This window comes from Bubalus kerabau, chromosome 6 (genome assembly GCF_029407905.1).
Source record: "Bubalus kerabau isolate K-KA32 ecotype Philippines breed swamp buffalo chromosome 6, PCC_UOA_SB_1v2, whole genome shotgun sequence".
NCBI lineage: Eukaryota > Metazoa > Chordata > Mammalia > Artiodactyla > Bovidae > Bubalus > Bubalus kerabau.
In genome coordinates, this window is record NC_073629.1 from 113,173,513 (window position 1) to 113,194,302 (window position 20,790).

The following is a 20,790-nucleotide window of genomic DNA, read 5'->3' on the forward strand; positions in this document are numbered from 1 at the left end:
ATGTGTATGGTATGTAAGTTAGATTAGAATGGGGAGAGAATGTTGTGAAGAACATCTGTTGATTTTTCATTTCTGCTTTTGAAGTTTTTGCTTGTAACCTGAATTTTGTTGTTGACTGTTACCTCTCTTTAACGTCATAATTTCTTTTCTGTCCTCAGTCCCCCTCCCCTGCTTTATTCTTCCTTATAGTATCTATCACTGCATGGCACTGTGTATATTTTTTGATTATCTGAATTTGCATGCCTGTAGAATGTTTTAATTAAAACATATACAGGTGTGTATTTTAATTATATTTATTTTGAGATAATTGTAGCTTTACAAACAGTTGTGAGAAATAATACACAGATTCCATGTACCATTTACCCAGTTTACCCAGTGGTAACCTCTTGCAAAACTAACAGTATCACACCCAGGATATTGACACTGATACAGTCAAGATTCAGAACAGGCTCTGAACAGTCTTTAACAGAACAAAAGTTTTAAATTATGATGAAGTACAGTAGATTATGAATACCTTTTTTCTTTTATGGATTGTGCTTTGGTTTAATTAAGAACTCTTTGCTGAACACATCTCAAATGTTTTATCCCTTTCCCCCTCCCAACTCATAGCTTTATGTTTTGTATTTAAGTTTGTATTCCATTTTGAGTTAATTTTTATATAAGGTATGTGACGTAGGTCAAGATTTTAATTTTTTTTGCCTGTGAATATCCAGCTGTACTGGTACCTTTTCCTCTGTCTTTTTTCTGTCTTTTCTCCCTGAATTGTTCTTGTGCTTTCTTCAAGATTTCGTTGAACATGTTTCTTTGTGTTGGTTGATTTCTGGGTTCTATTTTCTTTTTCTCTTTTGGCCATGCTGCATGGATTCTGGGATCTTAGTTTCCCAACTAGGGATTGAACATCCACCCCTGCAGCAGTAGCACAGAGCCTTACCCACTGGACTACCAGGAATTCCCTGGTTTCTTTATTCTTTATTTGATCTTTGTGTTTGTCCTAGCCACAGCTGTGTGGTCTTGATTATCATAGCTGTAAAGTGAGTTCTGAAATTGGGTATGCTGGTTTTTACCATATAAGTTTTTGAGTAATCCTATTTATATATACCAGAAATCTTGTGGAGATTTTAATAGTGCATGTGTGTGTGCTAAGTTGCTTCAGTCGTGTGCAAGTCTTTTCGACCCTGTGGTCTGTACCCTGCCAGGTTCCTCTGTCCCCCGCCAGGTTCCTCTGTCCATGGGATTCTCCAGGCGAGGATACTGGAGTAGGTTGCCATATAGGGATTACGTTACACTTCTGTCATTTTGAAGACAACTGACAATTTTTACCATGTTGAGTCTTCCCATCCATGAACGTGGTATGTCTCAGTTTTTTTAGATCTTTAATTTCTTTCATCAGCACTGTGTAATTTTCAGTATAGATTCTGTGCATATTTTATTAAATTTTTACCTAAGTATATGACTCTTTGAGCAGTTGTAAATCTTGCTGTATTTCAGTGTTTACTACTACCATGTAGAATTGAATTTTAGATGTTTGTGTATTCTGTGACCTTACTGAGCTCTTTTATTAGTGCTAGGAGTTGTTTTGTTAGATTCCATAGGTTTTCTATGTAGACTGCTGTCATCTGCAGATAGGGATGGTTTTCTTTTTTTCCTTTCCAATCTGTAAGCCTCCTTCCTTTTGTTGCTTTACTGTGTATTCCAAACTGTTAAGTAAGAGGGGTGAGAGCAGACACACTTGCTTTGTTTATCCTACTTTCCTACCTTAGGGGGAACTTTAATAATGATTAAGTGGTCGTGTTAACTCTTGAGTTTTTTAGGTGCTGTTTCTCTGGTTAAGGAAGTACCCTTTATTTTGAGAGCTTTTTTATCATGATTGGATATTGGGTTTTGTCAAATGCTTTTTCAGCATCCCTTGATAACGATCATGTGATTTTTCTTTTACCCAGTTAAATATGGTAGATTACAATGACTGGTTTTTTGAATATTGAATCAGATTTTCATCCTTGGAATAAATAAACTATTTGGTCATGGTATGTAATTCATTTTATATATTGTTGAATCTTAGTGATAAATTGTTGGGATTTTTGTATCTCCATTCTTAAAGACTATTTTGTAGGTTTTTTTTTTGTTTGTACTCTCATTGTCTGGTTTTGGTATCAAGATAATACTAGCTTCATAAAATGAACTGGCAATTATTTCTTCCCCTTCTGTTTTATGGAAAACATTGTTTAGAATTGGTGTTAACTCTCAGTGTGTGTGTGGTTTTTGCTTTAGTAGTTTGTACTTCTTAACCTCGTACTCTTGTTTGTTCCTTCCCCCTTCCTTCCCGCTAGTAACCACTAATTTGTTCTTTGTGTGTATGAGTCTGTTTCTTTTTGGCTGTTTTTACTAATTAGTTGTATTTTTTAGATTCTACATATAAGTGATATCATATAGTATTTGTTTGTCTTTGATTTTACCAGTCCAATTTGCTATTTTGCAAACAGCAAAATTTCATTCTTTTTTTTTTTTTTTATGAGTGAGTAACATGCCATTATGGACTTCCCAGGTGGTGCTGTTGGCAAAGACCCCACCTGCCAATACAGGTAGATGCAAAAGACATGGGTTCAGTCCCTGGATCAGGAAGATCCCCTGGAGAAGGGCATGGCAACCCACTTCAGTTTTCTTGCCTGGAGGATCCCATGGACAGAGGAGCCTGGCAAGCCACAGTCCATTGGGTTGCACAGAGTTGAGCATGACTAAAGCAACTTAGCACATAGCACACAGCAGAGCAAGCCTTTGTGTGTATATATACCACACCCTATTTATCCATTTATCTGTTGACAGACACTTAGATAGCTTCCATATCTTGGCAATTGTAAATAATGCTGCTATAAACATTGGGATGCATATATTTTTTTGAATTAGTGTTTTTGTTTTATTTCAGATATGTATACCCAAGAATGATGGAATTGCTGGGTCATATGGTAGTTCTGTTCTTAGTTTTTTGTTTTTGAGAAACATCCATATGTTTGCCACAGGGTGTTAATTGTTTAAATGTTTGGTAAAATTTTCCATTTGGAATATAAAAATTACAAATTCAAAAATCTTGATAGTTACAGGACTGTTTATTAAGTTATCTATTTGATGTGAGTGACTTGTGATAGTTTATGTTTTTCGATTAATTGGTCCGTGCCATCTGAATTTATGTGTGTAGAGTATTCTGTTCTTATTCCCGTATTATCTTTTTGATAAGGGTTCTGTTGCCTGTTTAATATCTCCAGGTTCTGTGGTAATCTCCAGTTTCATTCTTGAAGTTGATATCTTGTTCATTTCTTTTTTAATCTCTGTCAGACTTGCTACAGGCTTCTAGTCAGCCTCCTGCCTTGTGTCTACCTTACAGAGTCTTTTTTTGTTTGTTTTATATCTAATGTCCAGAGTTTTTAGTTGCATTTGGCAGGTGCAGGGGAGAAAGTACATCTACTCCACCTTTCCAGATGTGGAAATTCCAGGGCTTTGTTTGTTTGTTTACTGCTATAGATTCCTGCCTGGACCTATATGATTGATGTTCAGTAAATATTTCCTGAGTTCGAAATTCAGTGCCTGGGTGCAGGCTCAAAAATGACAGTATGATCTTGGACATGCCTTCATGTCCAAGGCAAACTGTTAAACATCACAGTAATCCGAATCTGTGCCACAACCCCTGATGCAGAAGAAGCTGAAGTTGACCGGTTCTACAAAGACCTACAAGACCTTCTAGAACTAACAGCAAAAAAAAGATGTCCTTTTCATCACAGGGTATTGAAATGCAAAAGCAGGAAGTCAAGAGATACCTGGAGTAACAGGCAAGTTTGGCCTTGGAGTACAAAATGAAGTGGGGCAAAGGCTAACAGAGTTTTGTCAAGAGAACACACTGGTTATAGCAAACAACCCTTTTCCAACAACACAGAGAGACAACTCTGCACATGGACATTGTCAGATGGTCAATACCGAAATCAGATTGATTATGTTCTTTGCAGCCGAAGGTGGAGAAGCTGTATACAGTCAGCAAAAACAAGATCTGGAGCTGATTGGCTCAGATCATGAGCTTCTTATTGCAAAATTCAGGCTTAAATTGAATAAAATAGGGAAAACCACTAGGCCATTCAGGTATGACTTAAATCAAATCCCTTATGATTTTACAGTGCAAGTGGTGAATAGATTGAAGGGATTAGACCTGGTAGAATGCCAGAACTATGGACGACAGAGGATCATGACATTGTACAGGAAGCAGTGACCAAAACCATCCCAAAGAGAAAGAAATGCAGGAAGGTAAATGGTTGTCTGAGGAGGCTTTACAAATAACTAAGGAAAGGAGAGAAGCGAAAAGCAAGGGACAAATGAAAAGATACACCCAACTGAATGCAGGTTTCCAGAGAATAGCAGGGAGAGATAAGAAGGCCTTCTTCAACGAACAATACACAGAAGTAGAGGAAAACAATAGAATGGGAAAGACTAGAGATCTCTTCGAGAAAATTGAAGATAACCAAGGGAACATTTCATGCAAGGATGGGCATGATAATGGACAGAAACGTTAAGGACCTAACAGAGAAGAGATTAAGACGAGGTGGCAAGAATATACAGAAGAACCATACAAAAAAGGTCCTAATGACTGGGATAACCACGATGGTGTGGTCAGTCAGCTAGAGCTAGACATCCTGAAGTGTGAAGTCAAGTGGGCCTTAGGAAGCATCACTACAAACAAAGCTAGTGGAACTGCTTTCCAGCTGAGCTATTTCACATCCTAAAAGGTAATATGGTTAATGTGCTGCATTCAATATGCCAGCAAATTTGGGAAACTCAGCAGTGGCCACAGGACTGGAAAACGTCAGTTTTCATTCTAATCCCAGAGAAAGGCAATGCCCAAGAATGTTCAAACTACTGTACATTTGCACTCATTTTGCATGCTAGTAAGGTTATGCTCAAAATTCTTCAAGCTATGATTCAGCAGTATGTGAACTGAGAACTTTCAGATGTACGAGCTGGGCTTAGAAAAGACAGAGGAACCAGAGATCAAATTGTCAACATTCATTGGATTATAGAGAAAGCAAGGAAATTCCAGAAAAACATCTACTTTTGCTCACTGACTATGCTAAAACCTTTGTGTGGATCACAGAATACTGGAAAATTCTTAGAGATGGCAATACCAGACCACCTTACCAGTCTGCTAAGAAACCTGCATGCAAGCCAAGAAGCAACAGTTAGAACCTTACATGGAACAGCAGATTGGTTCAGAATTGGGAAAGGAGTGCAACGAGGCTATATATTGTCACTGTGTTTATTTAACTTCTTTGCAAAGTACATCCCTGGCAGGCTGGATGACTCACAAGCTGTAATCAAGATTGTTGGGAGAAATAACAACCTCAGATAGGCAGATGATACCACTCTAATGGTAGAGTGTAAAGAGGAACTAAAGAGCCTCTTGATGAAGGTGAAAGAGGAGAATAAAAAAGCCAGCTTAAAACTCAGCATTCAAAAAACAAAGATCATGGTATCCGGTCCCATCACTTCATGGCAAATAGAAGGAGAAAAGGTGGGAAGCAGTGACAGATTTTCTTTTTTCTTGGCCTCCAAAATCACTGTGAACAGTAACTGCATCCATGAAATTTTAAGTTGCTGCTCCTTGGAAGGAAAGTTAAGACAAACCTACACAGCGTATTAAAAAGCAGAGACATCACTTTGCTGACAAAGGTCTATATAGTCAAAACTATGGTTTTTCCAGTAGTCATGTTCAGATATGAGAGTTGGACCACAAAGAAGGCTGAGCACTGAAGAATGCTGTTTTTGAATTGTGGTGTTGGAGAAGACTCTTGAGATCCCTGGGACAGCAAAGAGATCAAACCAGTCAGTCCTAAAGGAAATCAACACTGAATATTCATTGGAAGGACTGATGCTGAAGCTCCAATACTTTTGGCCACCTGATGTGAAGAACTGACTCATTGGAAAAGACCCTGATGCTGGGAACGATTGAGGGCAAGAGGAGAAGAGGGCAGCAGAGGATGAGACAGATAGCATCACCAACTCACTGGACATGAATTTGATCAAACCCAGGGAGATAGTGAAGGACAGGAAACCCTGGTGTGCTGTAGTCCATGGGCTCTCAAAGGGTGAACACGACTTGGCAACTGAACAACAGCAACAAATACTTCCTGAATCACTAGTTATTGATCAGAGTGTGTTCATTAATTTTATGTATAAAATATTTGGTTATTTATTATTGTAAAAGATCCAGAAAATGTTAGTTTTTTTCCCCTTACCAAGGCCTGATTTAATCTTAGCTCAGATAAATAATAAAAAATTGGTCATCTTTCTTAATTATTGTTTATAGTTTGCCTAACTTCCAACAAGCTCTGACAGGGAATGAAAATTGGAGAAGAGCATATTCAGCCATGCATGTTTATATTCTCTGTATCTGTGTGATACCAGATCTAACAAATACTCACTCTTTTCAGTATGAATGCTTTTCTGAAATGAGCTTTAGAGACTGAGTTGGAGACAATTATTCTCTTTAAAATAGTTAAAAGACTGCTGAGAAATTAGGATGTGTATACATAAGGCTTATTTCTACATTGTTTCTGTAGTATTTTATTAGTTTGAAGTCTGTTCACCACTTTTCCTGATAAATTAAGATCAGGAGCCACCTGAAACAAGTTGTTACCTCCATCTGGGTGAGGATCAGACCCAGGAAATATTTTTTTTCTTTTGAGCTTGAAAGGATTTTTATTGCCCTTCTGTTTAATTATTGTTATTGTAGGTCCCTTCAATAATCAGGAGATGGCAGAATGGTTTCAGGCGGGCTATTTCACTATGTCTTTGTTGGTAAAGAGAGCATGTGATGAAAGCTTCCAGCCTCTTGGTGATATCATGAAAATGTGGGGAAGGGTTCCTTTCTCTCCCGGACCAGCTCCCCCTCCGCATATGGTAAGTAACTTATGCCTCGCTCAGAACACAGTAGACCCAGAAGCACTTGCTCTAGATGTTAAATCTCATGAAAAAGAAACTGTAGTTCTTGAAAATAATTGATCAGATGACAGGGGGAAGTCTGACTCAAGACTATATATGTAGCTATAATGATCTTTTAAACTCAGATGTCTGTGCCTGTCCTCCTCTTCCTGTCTCTTCTCTCAACATACACACACATATATATGTGTGTGTGTGTGTGTGTATGTGTGTGTATACCCACACTCACACATACCCCAGACTCATTCTAAAGAAATAGAATCCTCTGGTAGCTTTATAGCTTGTGCTAAAGGAAGAATATTTTGTCTTGGCCTCCCTACCAGTTCATGCATGTTTTGGCTCCTTACCTTTCCAAGTTCATTTCAGAGCTTTCACCTTTATCTACTGTGCTTCAACACAACTGACTTAGAGTTTCTCGTTGCTTCTAGTTAGAATGCCCATTCTCCTCTCCGTTTAGTTACCTTTTAAAAAAAAATACGTGCCTCTTTGCGACCCCATGGATTGTAGCCCACCATGCTCCGCTGTCCATGGGATTCTCCATGGACAGAGTGGGTTGAATACTGGAGTGGCTTGCCGTTTCTTTCTGCAGGGGATCTTCCCAACCCAGGGATCCAACCCCAGTCTCTTGCATTTTAGGCAGATTCTTTACCATCTAAGCCCCCAGGGAAGCCCTTTTAAAATATGTTACTGATATTTAACTAAAAATTGGATCATAACATAACCCTTTTAGTGTGCTGACACTGGAGACCTTTGAAGGGGAGTCTTTTTTGCAGCAGCTCCTGGGCCTCTCCCTGTTGAGTTCCTTTGGATCTGTGCCTCACTTTTCCGTTTTCCAGGTTAGAGTGTCTGATTGCTGGCCATAGTCTTAAATGACCATAGTCAGAAATCTTTAGTCTGAACACTGGATTTCTACAGTAAGATCCATGGATTTACTCACCAATTATGTATTGAAGATCTGTGCCACGGCTGTGTTAGGTTCTTATGAGATAAAGATGAGTAAGTCATTTGCAACATCTGTAGCCAAGAGAGTTCATAAGTGAGAACAGTGGCTATCACATTGTTTTGACCGTAGCAAATAGTAAAAAACAAAAGATTTTCATATCACTACTTCATATATTCGTTAACTTGCAGATATATCTAAAGTAAGTTTGACGAAACATTTGGTGCCATGTACATATATTCTTTGTGTTTCTTCTTTTTTCCCCCAGTATGTAAATGTTTTATCTTGACCCAATAATTAATTTCACTGTCCACTGATGGATTGAGACCTCCTATAGTTTGCAGAGCAGTGAAGAGTCCTAGGGAATTACCCTGATATTTCTGTTGTAAATCCAGAAAAATTGTTATACTATTGTATGTAAATTGTACTTTTACCATCTACTCAGAAATTGGGATGCGTTTTTATCTTGCATGTTTGAGAGCTGACAGCTGGCCACTTGGAGCTTGGCGTGCTAGCTCTAATCCATTTCCTGACTTCCAGGTATAGGGGATGAGCCTCAGTCAGACCCACTTAAGGGGAAAGACCGTGGGAAGCTCTGCTTCCTATCAGGTGTTGCCTTTGCCCTTAAGTTAATTGTCGACTAACCTACTGTAGCTTTTATCCCGAATAGTTAAATGAGAAAGAAGAATGTCCTTGAGTTTCAGGTGAACCTCACTCAAAGGAGTCATACATCAAATGTGTTTTTCTGAATTGTAATCAGTGTGCAATAAAGATATAAACTGTTCATTAATGATTTGTCTTAATTTTAGTCTCTATCACCCTATGCTCTTATTTCTGCTATCTTATATTTCACCTTTCATTTTTCCCCCACTTTTGTCTTCCAAAATTTAAATTCCAGCCATATTATTTGATATGTAAGCTAAAAAAAGTTTTTACTATCCCTTATTTTTAAATTTGTGATGTATTAAAAGCAATAGAAGCACCTCCAGTTTTTGGATAGAGAGTTAAACAGTTGTGAAAGCTCTTTTATATTCCATTTAATTTTAAATGTCTCATCCTCTTTAAGAAGACATACATTGGCTCCCTGTATTTGCTATGTTCTACTGTAAAATTCTTACCATAGCATTCAGTTTTACTCCGTTCTGTTTTGTCCTACTTCTCTAATTTTTACATAATCTCTTAAGTTTATAAGTCACTTTTAAGATTGGGAGAACAATTTTTTTTTTTAATTATTTGTTTTACTGTGCCAGTCTTAGTTGTGGCACTCAGAATCTTCAGTTGCAGCATGTGGGATATAGTTCCCTGATCAGGGATCAAACCCTGGCCCCCTGCCTTGGAACACGGAGTCTTAGCCACTGGACCACCAGGGAGATCCCTGGTTGTTATTTTTTAGTTATAGTATGAACTCTGGATTACAGAACAATGTTCAGCCTCAAGGGCGAGAGAGAAGAAAAGCTAAAATAGGGACCCTTTCGCACCTCAGGGAATCTCTTAAAGTGCTAACACCACCTTCTTCCACTAGATGGCACTGCTTCGTTTCCAAAGGTGCCTGACTTTTTTTTTTTTTAAATAGTTAAGAGGGGGCAAAAAGAAGTCTAGGAGTACTAAATGGCTTTTAGGCTGTTTCACTTTATTTACTGGTATTTGTTTCCTCCACCCCTTCACTCCCAGGGAGAGCTGGACCAGGAACGACTGACCAGGCAGCAGGAACTCACAGCCTTGTACCAGATGCAGCACCTTCAGTATCAGCAATTCCTGATACAGTAAGAGCAGTAATGTGGTGGGGTGCACTGTAGCACCAAAAGGGCCTTCAGATGTAATCTGCTCCCAAATTTCACCTTTTCCAGCTGAAATCTCAGTTTATAGGATACTTGGATCACCCAGCTAGTGGCATAGTGCCACTGTACATCCTAAGTTTGGTCTTAGCTTGCTTCTTAAATATTGGAAGTTTGCAGAAGGTGACACATAACTAATTTTGCAAGATATTTAGCTGCTAAAGCAAGAATCAGTGATTTTAAGAATTAATTGCCTTCTGGATGGCTCAGCTTTGCCACAGATAAAAAGTAGATGTGAAGGCAGGAAAGAAGTAAAAGTTTATGCTATTGGTAGTGGTATGGAATCACTTAGATTGTGAGTCCCTTTCGTGGAAGAAGTAAGATTTGCTATCACCTGGTGCAGAGGTTGGCAGACTGAATGGCTACCTGTCTTACTAAGCAGAGTTTTATTGGAGCTGAGTCATACCCATTTGTTTGTGTATTATCTATGACTGCATTTACACTGCAGAGGTAGAATTTAGTAGTTGTGAATGGCCTGCAAAGCCAAACATATTTACTGTCTGGCTCTTTACAGGAAAAAAGTGTCCACCTCTGTTCTAGTGAAAAAATTGTTAACCTAAAATTTTCCAAGCCAAAACTTATAAATTTGAGGATTTTTATACAAGTGGGATTTTATTTTTGCAAAGAGTTCTTCATGTGGAAATAGCTATTAGTTTGAACCTGTTTTATTTTCTGATAAAAGGTTATTAACATCCTAAAGGAGTTTTCCAGTTTTTGACATTTCTTTAAATTTTTTTCTATTTTCACTCAGCAGCATGTCATCTATTAGTTTAGTTCTTTCTAGAATAATGTATTGAACTGTTTGTGTGACTATTGTGAAGTATTGTAAAAATATATTTGATAGCTATTTCTAATGGGGTTTTCTTTTGTTGGTGTGGGGGCTGAACTTTGTCTTGTAATGTCTCTGTGAAGTGAACTAAATGTGGATAGACAGGTTATACCATGTCTTACTTTTTGAAGACAACAGTATGCGCAGGTTCTGGCCCAGCAGCAGAAAGCAGCACTGTCTACCCAGCAGCAGCAGCAGTTGGCACTTCTTCTCCAGCAGTTCCAGGCACTGAAGATGAGGTTGGTGCTTGTTTGCATAATGTGTCACATTGTGTGTGTTTTAAAGAAAGAGAGAAAAGGAAATTTTTAATCTGTGAAGTTTAGTATCAAAATACCCACACAAAACGCCTATCTTTGTGTTGTGTGTAAGAACATAGTTTTAAAAAATAACTAACAAATAAAGCATTTATTTGGTCTTTTTACTCAGAGGATAAAATTTGCATAATAACCAATGAATACTAAGAACACTTGAAAAGCAGTGTAGTCTCATGGACTTAGCAAGAAAAAATTTTGTGGTCGAGAAATTTAATCTCATTTTTACCTGTAATATTTCAGGAACAATATTAACAGTGCCACATAGAGTTATACTTTTCCAGACCCAATAGCCATTAAAGTGGGTCTAAAGACATGGAAACCATGCTAAAAATCTTAAGTTCCTGCTGTTTCAGATTATCATTCACGGTAGTATTTATCTCCCGCAAAGGTGTTAGTCATTGCTCTTAAAAACTTTACTATCCAATTTAACCAAAACCTTTTATATTTTTCCCTTGAGCCGTAACCCATTCTATAAGATAGGCAGGTTAGATCATGTTAAGGTCTTAGTTTTAAAGATGGGCAAACTGGGAGTCAGAGCAGCTAAAGGACTTAGTTGACATAATACACAAAAAACTTCAGAGACTGAACTATAAAATGCACACCTTTTGACTTATGGTCTATGAGTTGTTTTTTTTTTTCCATGATAAATGCTGCCTCTGTGACTCTTACTGAATTTTTTAAAGACAGTAGGCATATCTATTATTTGGAAATCAAAATTTGCCAATACCTTGAGGAGTCCAGAAGTGTGATTACTTTGTGTGTATCCTTTTTTCTTTCCTAAATGTTTTGGTTAAATATTTTAGTTAAAACAGTGAAGTTTTTTGGCTAAGTAACCTTGAACTGTGGTGCTGGAGAAGACTCTTGTGAGTCCCTTGGACTGCAAGCAGATCCAACCAGACCATCCTAAAGGATACCAGTCCTGGGTATTCATTGGAAGGACTGATGCTGAGGCTGAAATTCCAATATTTTGGTCACCTCATGTGAAGAGTTGACTCATTGGAAAAGACCCTGATGCTGGGAGGGATTGGGGGCAGGAGGAGAAGGGGACGACAGAGGATGAGATGGCTGGATGGCATCACCGACTCAATGGACATGAGTTTGCGTGAACTCCAGGAGCTGGTGATGGACAGGGAGGCCTGGCGTGCTGCGATTCATGGGTTCGCAAAGAGTCGGACATGGCTGAGCGACTGAACTGAATTGAACCTTGAAAACCTACAGATAATCTGAAAATACTTCTTTATCTGTTTTCTTGAATGACAAGAACAAGTTAATTTTGTTAATTTTCTGATTTCCCTTTTGCAGAATATCTGATCAGAACATCATTCCCTCAGTAACTAGGTCTGTGTCAGTGCCAGATACTGGTTCTATCTGGGAACTCCAGCCAGCACCCTCACAGCCTACAGGTAAAAACTTAGATTGGCCTTTAGTATAGCTCCAAGGATTTAGAGTCTAATAACTTTTATAATTCAGTTTTTTGTTATTTTTTTTAATCCATTTTGGGACCTGCTTTGTAGTGAATATTAATGAAAAGTGGTTTTTAAAGAAAATTTTTATTTTTTTAATAGGCCCCAGCAAAGGATTGAAAATAGCTCTTAAGGAGTTGCTGGAAATTCTTTAGTAGATAGATTTCCTGAACTTGATCCTCCTCTTTTTTTTTTTCTTTTTTTTTTTAAAAACATTGTCCTAACCCATTGTAGAAAAGTCTTTTAAATTGTCTTTAATCATTGGAGAAAAAGCATAAATAAAAACATAAGTAATGATGACCTATTCTTTTGAGTCAAGGATTGATGTGTAACTTATCACTGTAGGTACCCAGAAATTTAGGAAATAGAAAAGGCTGCTGTTGTTGCCTCATTTTATCATCTTTTTGCCTAGTGCTTTCTTTCCTTCTGGATATGCCGACGGGTATTGTTATAAACTAGAGCCTGCTGGTGGTTCAGTCTGTTTAGAAGCAGAGCAGACCCTTGTGATGAAGCTCGCTCTGGGACAGGAGAGCAGCTTCTTTATGCTTCTGGATATTTAGCCGTGTGTGTCAGCTCTCATACCCGTCACCTCTATTCCTTCCTGTCTTCCAGTTTGGGAAGGCGGTAGCGTATGGGATCTTCCCCTTGACCCCGCGACTCCAGGACCTGCCCTTGAACAGCTTCAGCAGATGGAGAAGGCCAAAGCTGCGAAGGTCTGCATCTCATTCTGCCATAGCAGTGCCTGCTTTCCAGCTGCAGGACATAGACATTTGCTTATTGATACCTGTATCACTCTAGCTGCTCACACATTATTCCTTTAAATTCACAGCTATGTAGCTGGTATAAGCACATTCACACTCTCTCCTTATTGTGCTGCCTTCCCCCACAAAAGGCCTCAAAACAGTTAAAAGTAACAAGTTTAAATTAAGTCAGTCAGTATGGGTTTGTTGACACATTAATGATCACAGTCATATATTACACCTTTCATGATAATTGCTTATTATAAGACCATAAGAAAATATCCACTATATTGCTTATTAGACCCTTGATCTGAGGCTTGAGTTCCCACATTAAATCTTTATGGTGGTGTTTATTTGCACTCTAGAGTCCAAGACATACAACTAAAAAGCTCAACGTTAACATTACATTATGTGTTCCATTTGCATACTTTGGAGGAGCTAACAATCTTGAATTTTGGTTTTAATACCTGTCAGAGAGGTTGCCTGTCAATGCCTGGTGTCATTGTAATGATTTCTGGGTTCTCATGCCTTGGAGACAATCTTATTTCTATTTTATATTTAGTGCATTCTTATCCCCTGAGGTAGTGATAGTATCTTTAGAGTGCCCGGAACATGAAAAGAGTTTGTGGTCAAGATCTGTCTCCATATGAATTGACAGACCAGAGTTCCAACAGTTTTTGAGTCTGTTCTTATTCCTTCTGTGCTTTGTGCTTTGAACACGTAGCTAATGAAACCTTGCGTTCTTGTCTGTGTGCACATGTGTGTCAGGGATAGGCAGGATGCGGACACAGACAAGGAGCACAAGAAAGCACGTGGGCCAGCTTCCTAGTAGGGGAGGTGGGGATCAGAAATTGGATGACACTTGAATAGACAGTGATTCCTGAGCTAATGTCACTTAAAGGATAGTAGGAGTTATTTCAGTTGTAGGATTTGGGGTTGACAGTAAAGTGAAAATTAAACTGCAGTTGAAGGAAGCAAGACCTGTAAAGGCTAGGAGTATATGTGAACATCTTGGCACAGGAAACAGTTAAATAACTTGGTCTAGCCTGGAGCTGGTATGTCTGAAGAATAAATGATGAGAGAGATTAAAGATGAGGCAGGCCAGTAACTTGCCTGTGTCACGTTAAAGACTTAGGATTTATTTTCGAAGTAAAGGATGGTGTTAAATGTAAGCCTGGGAGAGTCAGATGTTGAGTTGGGGACCATGGGCAAAACTGGATGATGGGAAGCCAGGTGATGGACTCGTAGGAATGTGCATGAGAAAGTAAAGGCCTGAGTTGTATATGTGGCAATAGAACTGGAGTCTCGGGGCTGGATTTGACCAGTACTCGGGAGCTCTACGGGATGGAGTTTGTGAAGTGGTTAGTCCTCACATTTTTAAAGAATTCTGTAGTTTTTCATACTAGCAGCTTTTGTGACATTTCAGCTGAAACTTCGTTAGACACACTGTTAGATCTTCAATCAGAAAATCCTTTGTAGGGATGAACAAAGAAATGCCAACCCAAGAGCCTCTGGTGTTACTGTTAGGCCAGCTGCCCTCCCTGCAGGTGGGAGATGTGGTGTAGTCGTAGTGCGGAGCAGAGGCGTGGGTGGCAGAGCAGAGGCAAGAGCATTCAGTGGAGAAGAGTGTGAAACTCCACTGATCCTGTGACCACAGAGCTCAGAGCGCTCTCAGAGCTCTCATTCCCTGGTTGCTCCACACGTAACTTAGTGAATGGTCGTGTCTGCACGGACCAGCTCCTGACAGTACTGGTCATGATGTGGCGTGTTCCTGTGTTTGGCTTCAAGTTTCTAAGAGTACCCTTGTGTAACCTCAGCTGGAGCAGGAGAGGAGAGAGGCAGAAATGAGGGCGAAACGGGAAGAGGAGGAGCGAAAGAGGCAAGAAGAACTCCGGAGACAACAGGAGGAAATTCTTCGGAGACAGCAGGAGGAAGAAAGGAAAAGGCGGGAGGAAGAAGAGCTTGCCCGAAGGAAACAGGTGTGTCTCTGAGAACTCTGCCTGTAGAATCGGTGCAGAAAGAGGGCGGGCCTCCAGGATACCTGTTCTCCCGTCATCTCACAGGTCCTAGTTTTCCTGGAGGGGGCTTCCCTAAGGCATTGGGGAGTTCTCAGCAGGACGGGGGTTAGAATGTTAGGGCACTCACTTCCTTCAGGAGAAATGTCTGTTATCCATTAATAGCTACTGGAGGGATGTTCATCAGTTCTAGTAAATCATTAGAATTGATGGCTTTCACATATCTCCTGGGGTTTCATAAACCAGTTAGATTTGAGAAATAATTAAATCTTAAAGTATTTATAACCAGTGACACGAAACGTTTTTCATGTTGCTCAACCATTTGTATTTCTTTTTGAGGAACTCTTTATTATGTGCCTTAGACTATTTTCTCCTCAGGTTTTTAAAGCTCCCATTTGAAAGAATCTACTTTGTAACAGCCTAGCATGTCTAGCCTTTACTACATATTTCCTTGTTTTTTGCCATAAGAACTGAAAAACAAAAAGCATCCATGTCCTCCATGGAATTCTCCGGGCCAAAATACTGGAGTGGGTAGCCTTTCCTTTCTCCGGGGGATCTTCCCAACCCATGCATCAAACCCAGGTCTGCCACATTGCAGGTGGATTCTTTACCAGCTGAGCTACAAGGGAAGCCCATGCTGAGATTAGATTAGAACTGCTAATATTTCTTAGAGTCACACTCTACCCTAGTATGTAAGGACTTTAAGAAGTGTTACAGTAAAGGCATCTGTTTCATTCTGTTTGCTTAGGATTTCTTCCTGAGTTATTTTGACAGTGGGTCCCTTTTCTGTATATTTAATATCCATAGGACTTCACTTCTTGAGAACATGTTCTGTGACATGCGGCTTTATTCCATACCTGACTGGAGAACTTATCTCTACTCACCAGGTGTTTTTGCTGCCGACTTAGGTTCTCAGTTGATTAAGAAAAATCAGGACTATTGGTAGCAACAGAGAAACCAAAACTTGAGTCCTTACTGGCGTTAATCAGGAAATGATGGTGCTAACATTGAAACCAGGGGGAACTTAACACATGTAGTGCTGTTTAACGATTAATATTTTAAGTACAAATTATTTTGACTCTTAATATGCCTATTCCCCAGCTCACATGAACACTTTTTACCCTAGATGTTGGTTAGATACGTTTTATATTTACTGTTGACAGAATCTTAGCAGCACATAGTCTCTTTCTTTTCAAATTATAATGTATTGATAACATATTAGTTGAGATGCACAGAAGGGTATGCACACACTCACACATACCCTCTTTAATTCAGGAAGAAGCTCTGCGACGCCAGAGGGAACAAGAAATTGCTTTAAGGCGGCAGCGAGAAGAGGAAGAGAGACAGCAGCAGGAAGAAGCTCTTAGGAGACTGGAGGAGAGGCGGCGAGAAGAGGAGGAGAGGCGGAAGCAAGAGGAATTGTTACGCAAGCAGGTGATCAGAGGGCTTGCTCTCCTCATTTCTTCTTTGAAGCTACGAATTAGTGATTAAGAAAGTATTAGGATTTTAGGAGAGCCCGTCTAAAGCTTTTTCAGGTTGCTGAAAGTTACCAAAAGAGATCTGAGTGGCTCTTCAGTTCAGTTCAGTTTAGTCCCTCAGTCGTGTCCAACTCTTTGCGACCCCATGAATTGCAGCACGCCAGGCCTCCCTGTCCATCACCAACTCCCACAGTTCACCCACACTCATGTGCATCGAGTCGGTGATGCCATCCAGCCATCTCATCCTCTGTCGTCCCCTTATGCTCCTGCCCCCAATCCCTCCCAGCATCAGAGTCTTTTCCAATGAGTCAACTCTTCGCATGAGGTGGCCAAAGTATTAGAGTTTCAGCCTCAGCATCAGTCCTTCCAATGAACACCCAGGACTGATCTCCCTTAGAATGGACTGGTTGGATCTCCTTGCAGACCAAGGGACTCTCAAGAGTCTTCTCCAACACCACAGTTCAAAAGCATCAGTTCTTCGGCACTCAGCTTTCTTCACAGTCCAACTCTCACATCCATACATGACCACTGGAAAAACCATAGCCCTGACTAGATGGACCTTTGTTGGCAAAGTAATATCTCTGCTTTTGAATATGCTATCTAGGTTGGTCATAACTTTCCTTCCAAGGAGTAAGCATCTTTTAATTTCATGGCTACAATCACTGTCTGCAGTGATCAGTGGAGAAATAACTCCAGAAAGAATGAAGGGATGGAGCCAAAGCAAAAACAATACCCAGCTGTGGATGTGACTGGTGATGGAAGCAAGGTCCAATGCTGTAAAGAGCAATATTGCATAGGAACCTGGAATGTTGGGTCCATGAATCAAGGCAAATTGAATTAGTCAAACAGGAGATGTCAAGAGCGAACGTCGACATTCTAGGAATCGGCAAACTGAAATGGACTGGAATGGGTGAATTTAACTCAGATAGTGATTATATCTACTACTGTGGGTAGGAATCCCTTAATAAGAAATGGAGTAGCCATCATGGTCAATAGAAGAGTCCGAAATGCAGTACTTGGATGCAATCTTAAAACCTACAGAATGATCTCTGTTCGTTTCCAAGGCAAACCATTCAGTATCACAGTAATCCAAGTCTATGCCCCAACCAGTAACGCTGAAGAAGCTGAAGTTGAACGTTCTATGAAGACCTACAAGACCTTTTAGAACTAACACCCAAAAAAGATGTCCTTTTCATTATAGGGGACTGGAATGCAAAAGTAGGAAGTCAAGAAACACCTGGGGTAACAGGCAAATTTGGCCTTGGAATACAGAATGAAGTAGGGCAAAGGCAATGGCACCCCACTCCAGTACTCTTGCCTGGAAAATCCCCTGGATGGAGGAGCCTGGAAGGCTGCAGTCCATGGGGTCGCTGAGGGTCGGACACGACTGAGTGACCTTACTTTGACTTTTCACTTTCATACATTGGAGAAGGAAATGGCAGCCCACTCCAGTGTTCTTGCCTGGAGAATCCCAGGGACGGGGGAGCCTGGTGGGCTGCCGTCTGTGGGGTCGCACAGAGTCGGATACGACTGAAGCGACTTAGCAGCAGCAGCAGGACAAAGACTAATAGAGTTTTGCCAAGAGAACACATTGGTCATAGCATACACCCTCTTCCAACAACACAAGAGAAGACTCTACACATGGACATCACCAGATGGTCAACACCAAAATCAGATTGATTATATTCTTTGCAGCCAAAGATGGAGAAGCTCAATACAGTCAGCAAAAACAAGACTGGGAGCTGACTGTGGCTCAGATCATGAACTCCTTATTGCAAAATTCAGACTTAAATTGAAGAAAGTAGGGAAAACCACTAGACCATTCAGGTATGACCTAAGTCAAATCCCTTATGATTATACAGTGGAAGTGAGAAATAGATTTAAGGGCCTAGATCTGATAGATAGAGTGCCTGGTGAACTATGGATGGAGGTTCGTGACATGGTACAGGAGACAGGGATCAAAACCATCCCAGTGGAAAAGAAATGCAAAAAAGCAAAATGGCTGTCTGGAGAGGCCTTACTAATAGCTCTGAAAAGAAGAGAAGCGAAAAGCAAAGGAGAAAAGGAAAGATATAAGCATCTGAATGCAGAGTTCCAAAGAATAGCAAGGAGAAAGCCTTCCTCAGCAATCAATGCAAAGAAATAGAGGAAAACAACAGAATGGGAAAGATTAGAGATCTCTTCAAGAAAATTAGAGATACCAAGGGAACATTTCATGCAAAGATGGGCTCGATAAAGGACAGAAATGGTATGGACCTAACAGAAGCAGAAGATACTAAGAAGAGGTGGCAAGAATACACAGAAGAACTGTACAAAAAATATCTTCACGACCAAGATAAACACCATGGTGTGATCACTCACCTAGAGCCAGACATCCTGGAATGTGAAGTCAAGTGGGCCTTAGAAAGCATCACTACGAGCAAAGCTAGTGGAGGTGATGCAATTCCAGTGGAGCTATTTCAAATCCTGAAAGATGATGCTGTGAAAGTGCTGCACTCAATATGCCAGCAAATGTGGAAAACTCAGCAGTGGCCACAGGACTGGAAAAGGTCAGTTTTCATTCCAGTCCCAAAGAAAGGCAATGCCAAAGAGTGGCTCTTAATACTTTTGTAATAGCTATCCCACATGTAATTATAAAAGCTGAGCAAGATGTCAAGGAATCAAAACAAACAAAAAATAGCACCAAAGTAAAATCGAAGAAGGGCTGCTCTTAAAAAACCAAACGTTTGACGTGGAGGTTGGCGCCTCGTTGCCTTAGGGTCTCCCCCATCTGCACCATTAGAGCGTGTAGGTCTCTGCTGCTTAGTGTAGCCGTGAGATCACACAGCAGTGGCTGTTACCTAACTCCAGTGCAGCCATACCTCTGCAGCATTTTGCTTTAATGTTTAAGAACAGTAATAGATTTTTTATTAGTGGATTCTATTTTTAGAACAGTGTTAGATCTTCAGAAAAATTGGGACAGTAGTACAGTTTCCTGCTTACTAGTTTATATTAATATGGTACATTAATTATGATAAACCAATGATGACACGTTACTAAATCAATATTGATGCATTTTTATTAACTAAAAAGGCTTTTTCTTCAGTTTTCCCCTCATGTTCCTTTTCTGTTTTAGGATTTCATTCAGAATCTTGCATTTAGTTGTCATGTCTCCTTAGCTTGTTCTTGGCCATGACAGTTTCTCAGAATTTTTTTTTTTTTTTTTTTTTGAGTTAAGCCACTTTAGGGAATACTGATCAGTATATTGTAGGGTAACCCTCTATCAGAGTTTTTTTGAAGTTTTGTTTTTTTTTTTTTTCCATAATTAAACTGGCGTTGGGGGTGTTGGGAGAAGATCACAGTACCATTTTCATCACATGCCAAGGGTATATATTAGCACCATGATGTGTGGTTATTATTGGTGACATTGATCTCCTGGCTGTAGTAGTGCTTATAGGGTTCTCCACCATACTTTTCCCCTTTACTGTATTCTTTGGAAGGAAGTCACCACGTTCAGCAGTCCACACTTACGGATGTAGGTTTTTGTTTGTTGGTTAGATTGACACAAAACTGGAGATTACCTGCTTTTGCTTAAGTTCTTAATTGAAACTCTTATAGAGAAATCTAAATTCTTTAGAGGTAGATAATTTCCAGGTTAAAGTGTATGTTAATGCATTATTTGGTTTATTTATTCAACAGTTAATATATTCTGATAATATACCGTATGCTAGTTACCGTGATTGTTCCCTGCTCAAGTCCAAACTTCCTGAGAAATTTTTTCTGCCCTCAAGAAGCTCACAGATTATGTAGGTAATGATTTTATAAGAAATAAATGCCACGTTGTAGATCTTTAAACTTAAAAATCAAAATATTGACCTAAAATTGGCTAAAACAGCAGATAACATTATTGCTTCACCTATCAAGGTATTCTGGAGATAAGGCAGCTGAACATGAACTTCAGTGACTCAGTGATATGGCTGAGTCCAGGTGCTTCGCGTGCTCCTCCTGTCATGTCCTGGCGTGCTGCCTTCTTCCCTCATGGCTCACACTCTGCTGTGCCATGTCTTGCTGTGCTGACGTTTAAGTGCATGTTTTTTACCTGATGGTTGGTAGTATTGGATACCATACTGTACCCAGGAAGGGTGTGGCCCTTCTCTCGGGCTTCTTGCCTTTCCTCTGGGAAGAATATCTTTTCTAGAATCAGCCCTTTGGCCTAAATTAGATT

General features: G+C 39.8%; 1 protein-coding gene across 9 annotated transcripts in view; it reads left to right on the forward strand.

The window, feature by feature from the left end:
- The window catches only part of GIGYF2 (GRB10 interacting GYF protein 2), a 130,482-nt gene that overhangs the window by 87,794 nt on the left and 21,898 nt on the right, over positions 1-20,790 (forward strand). For all 9 annotated transcript variants that reach the window (XM_055586479.1, XM_055586483.1, XM_055586484.1 and 6 more), the window contains 7 exons: positions 6,767-6,933; positions 9,584-9,675; positions 10,708-10,815; positions 12,193-12,293; positions 12,966-13,066; positions 14,911-15,072; positions 16,384-16,542. In XM_055586479.1, coding sequence (XP_055442454.1) covers positions 6,767-6,933; positions 9,584-9,675; positions 10,708-10,815; positions 12,193-12,293; positions 12,966-13,066; positions 14,911-15,072; positions 16,384-16,542 — 890 coding nt within the window. The remainder of the gene's footprint in view (positions 1-6,766; positions 6,934-9,583; positions 9,676-10,707; positions 10,816-12,192; positions 12,294-12,965; positions 13,067-14,910; positions 15,073-16,383; positions 16,543-20,790) is intronic.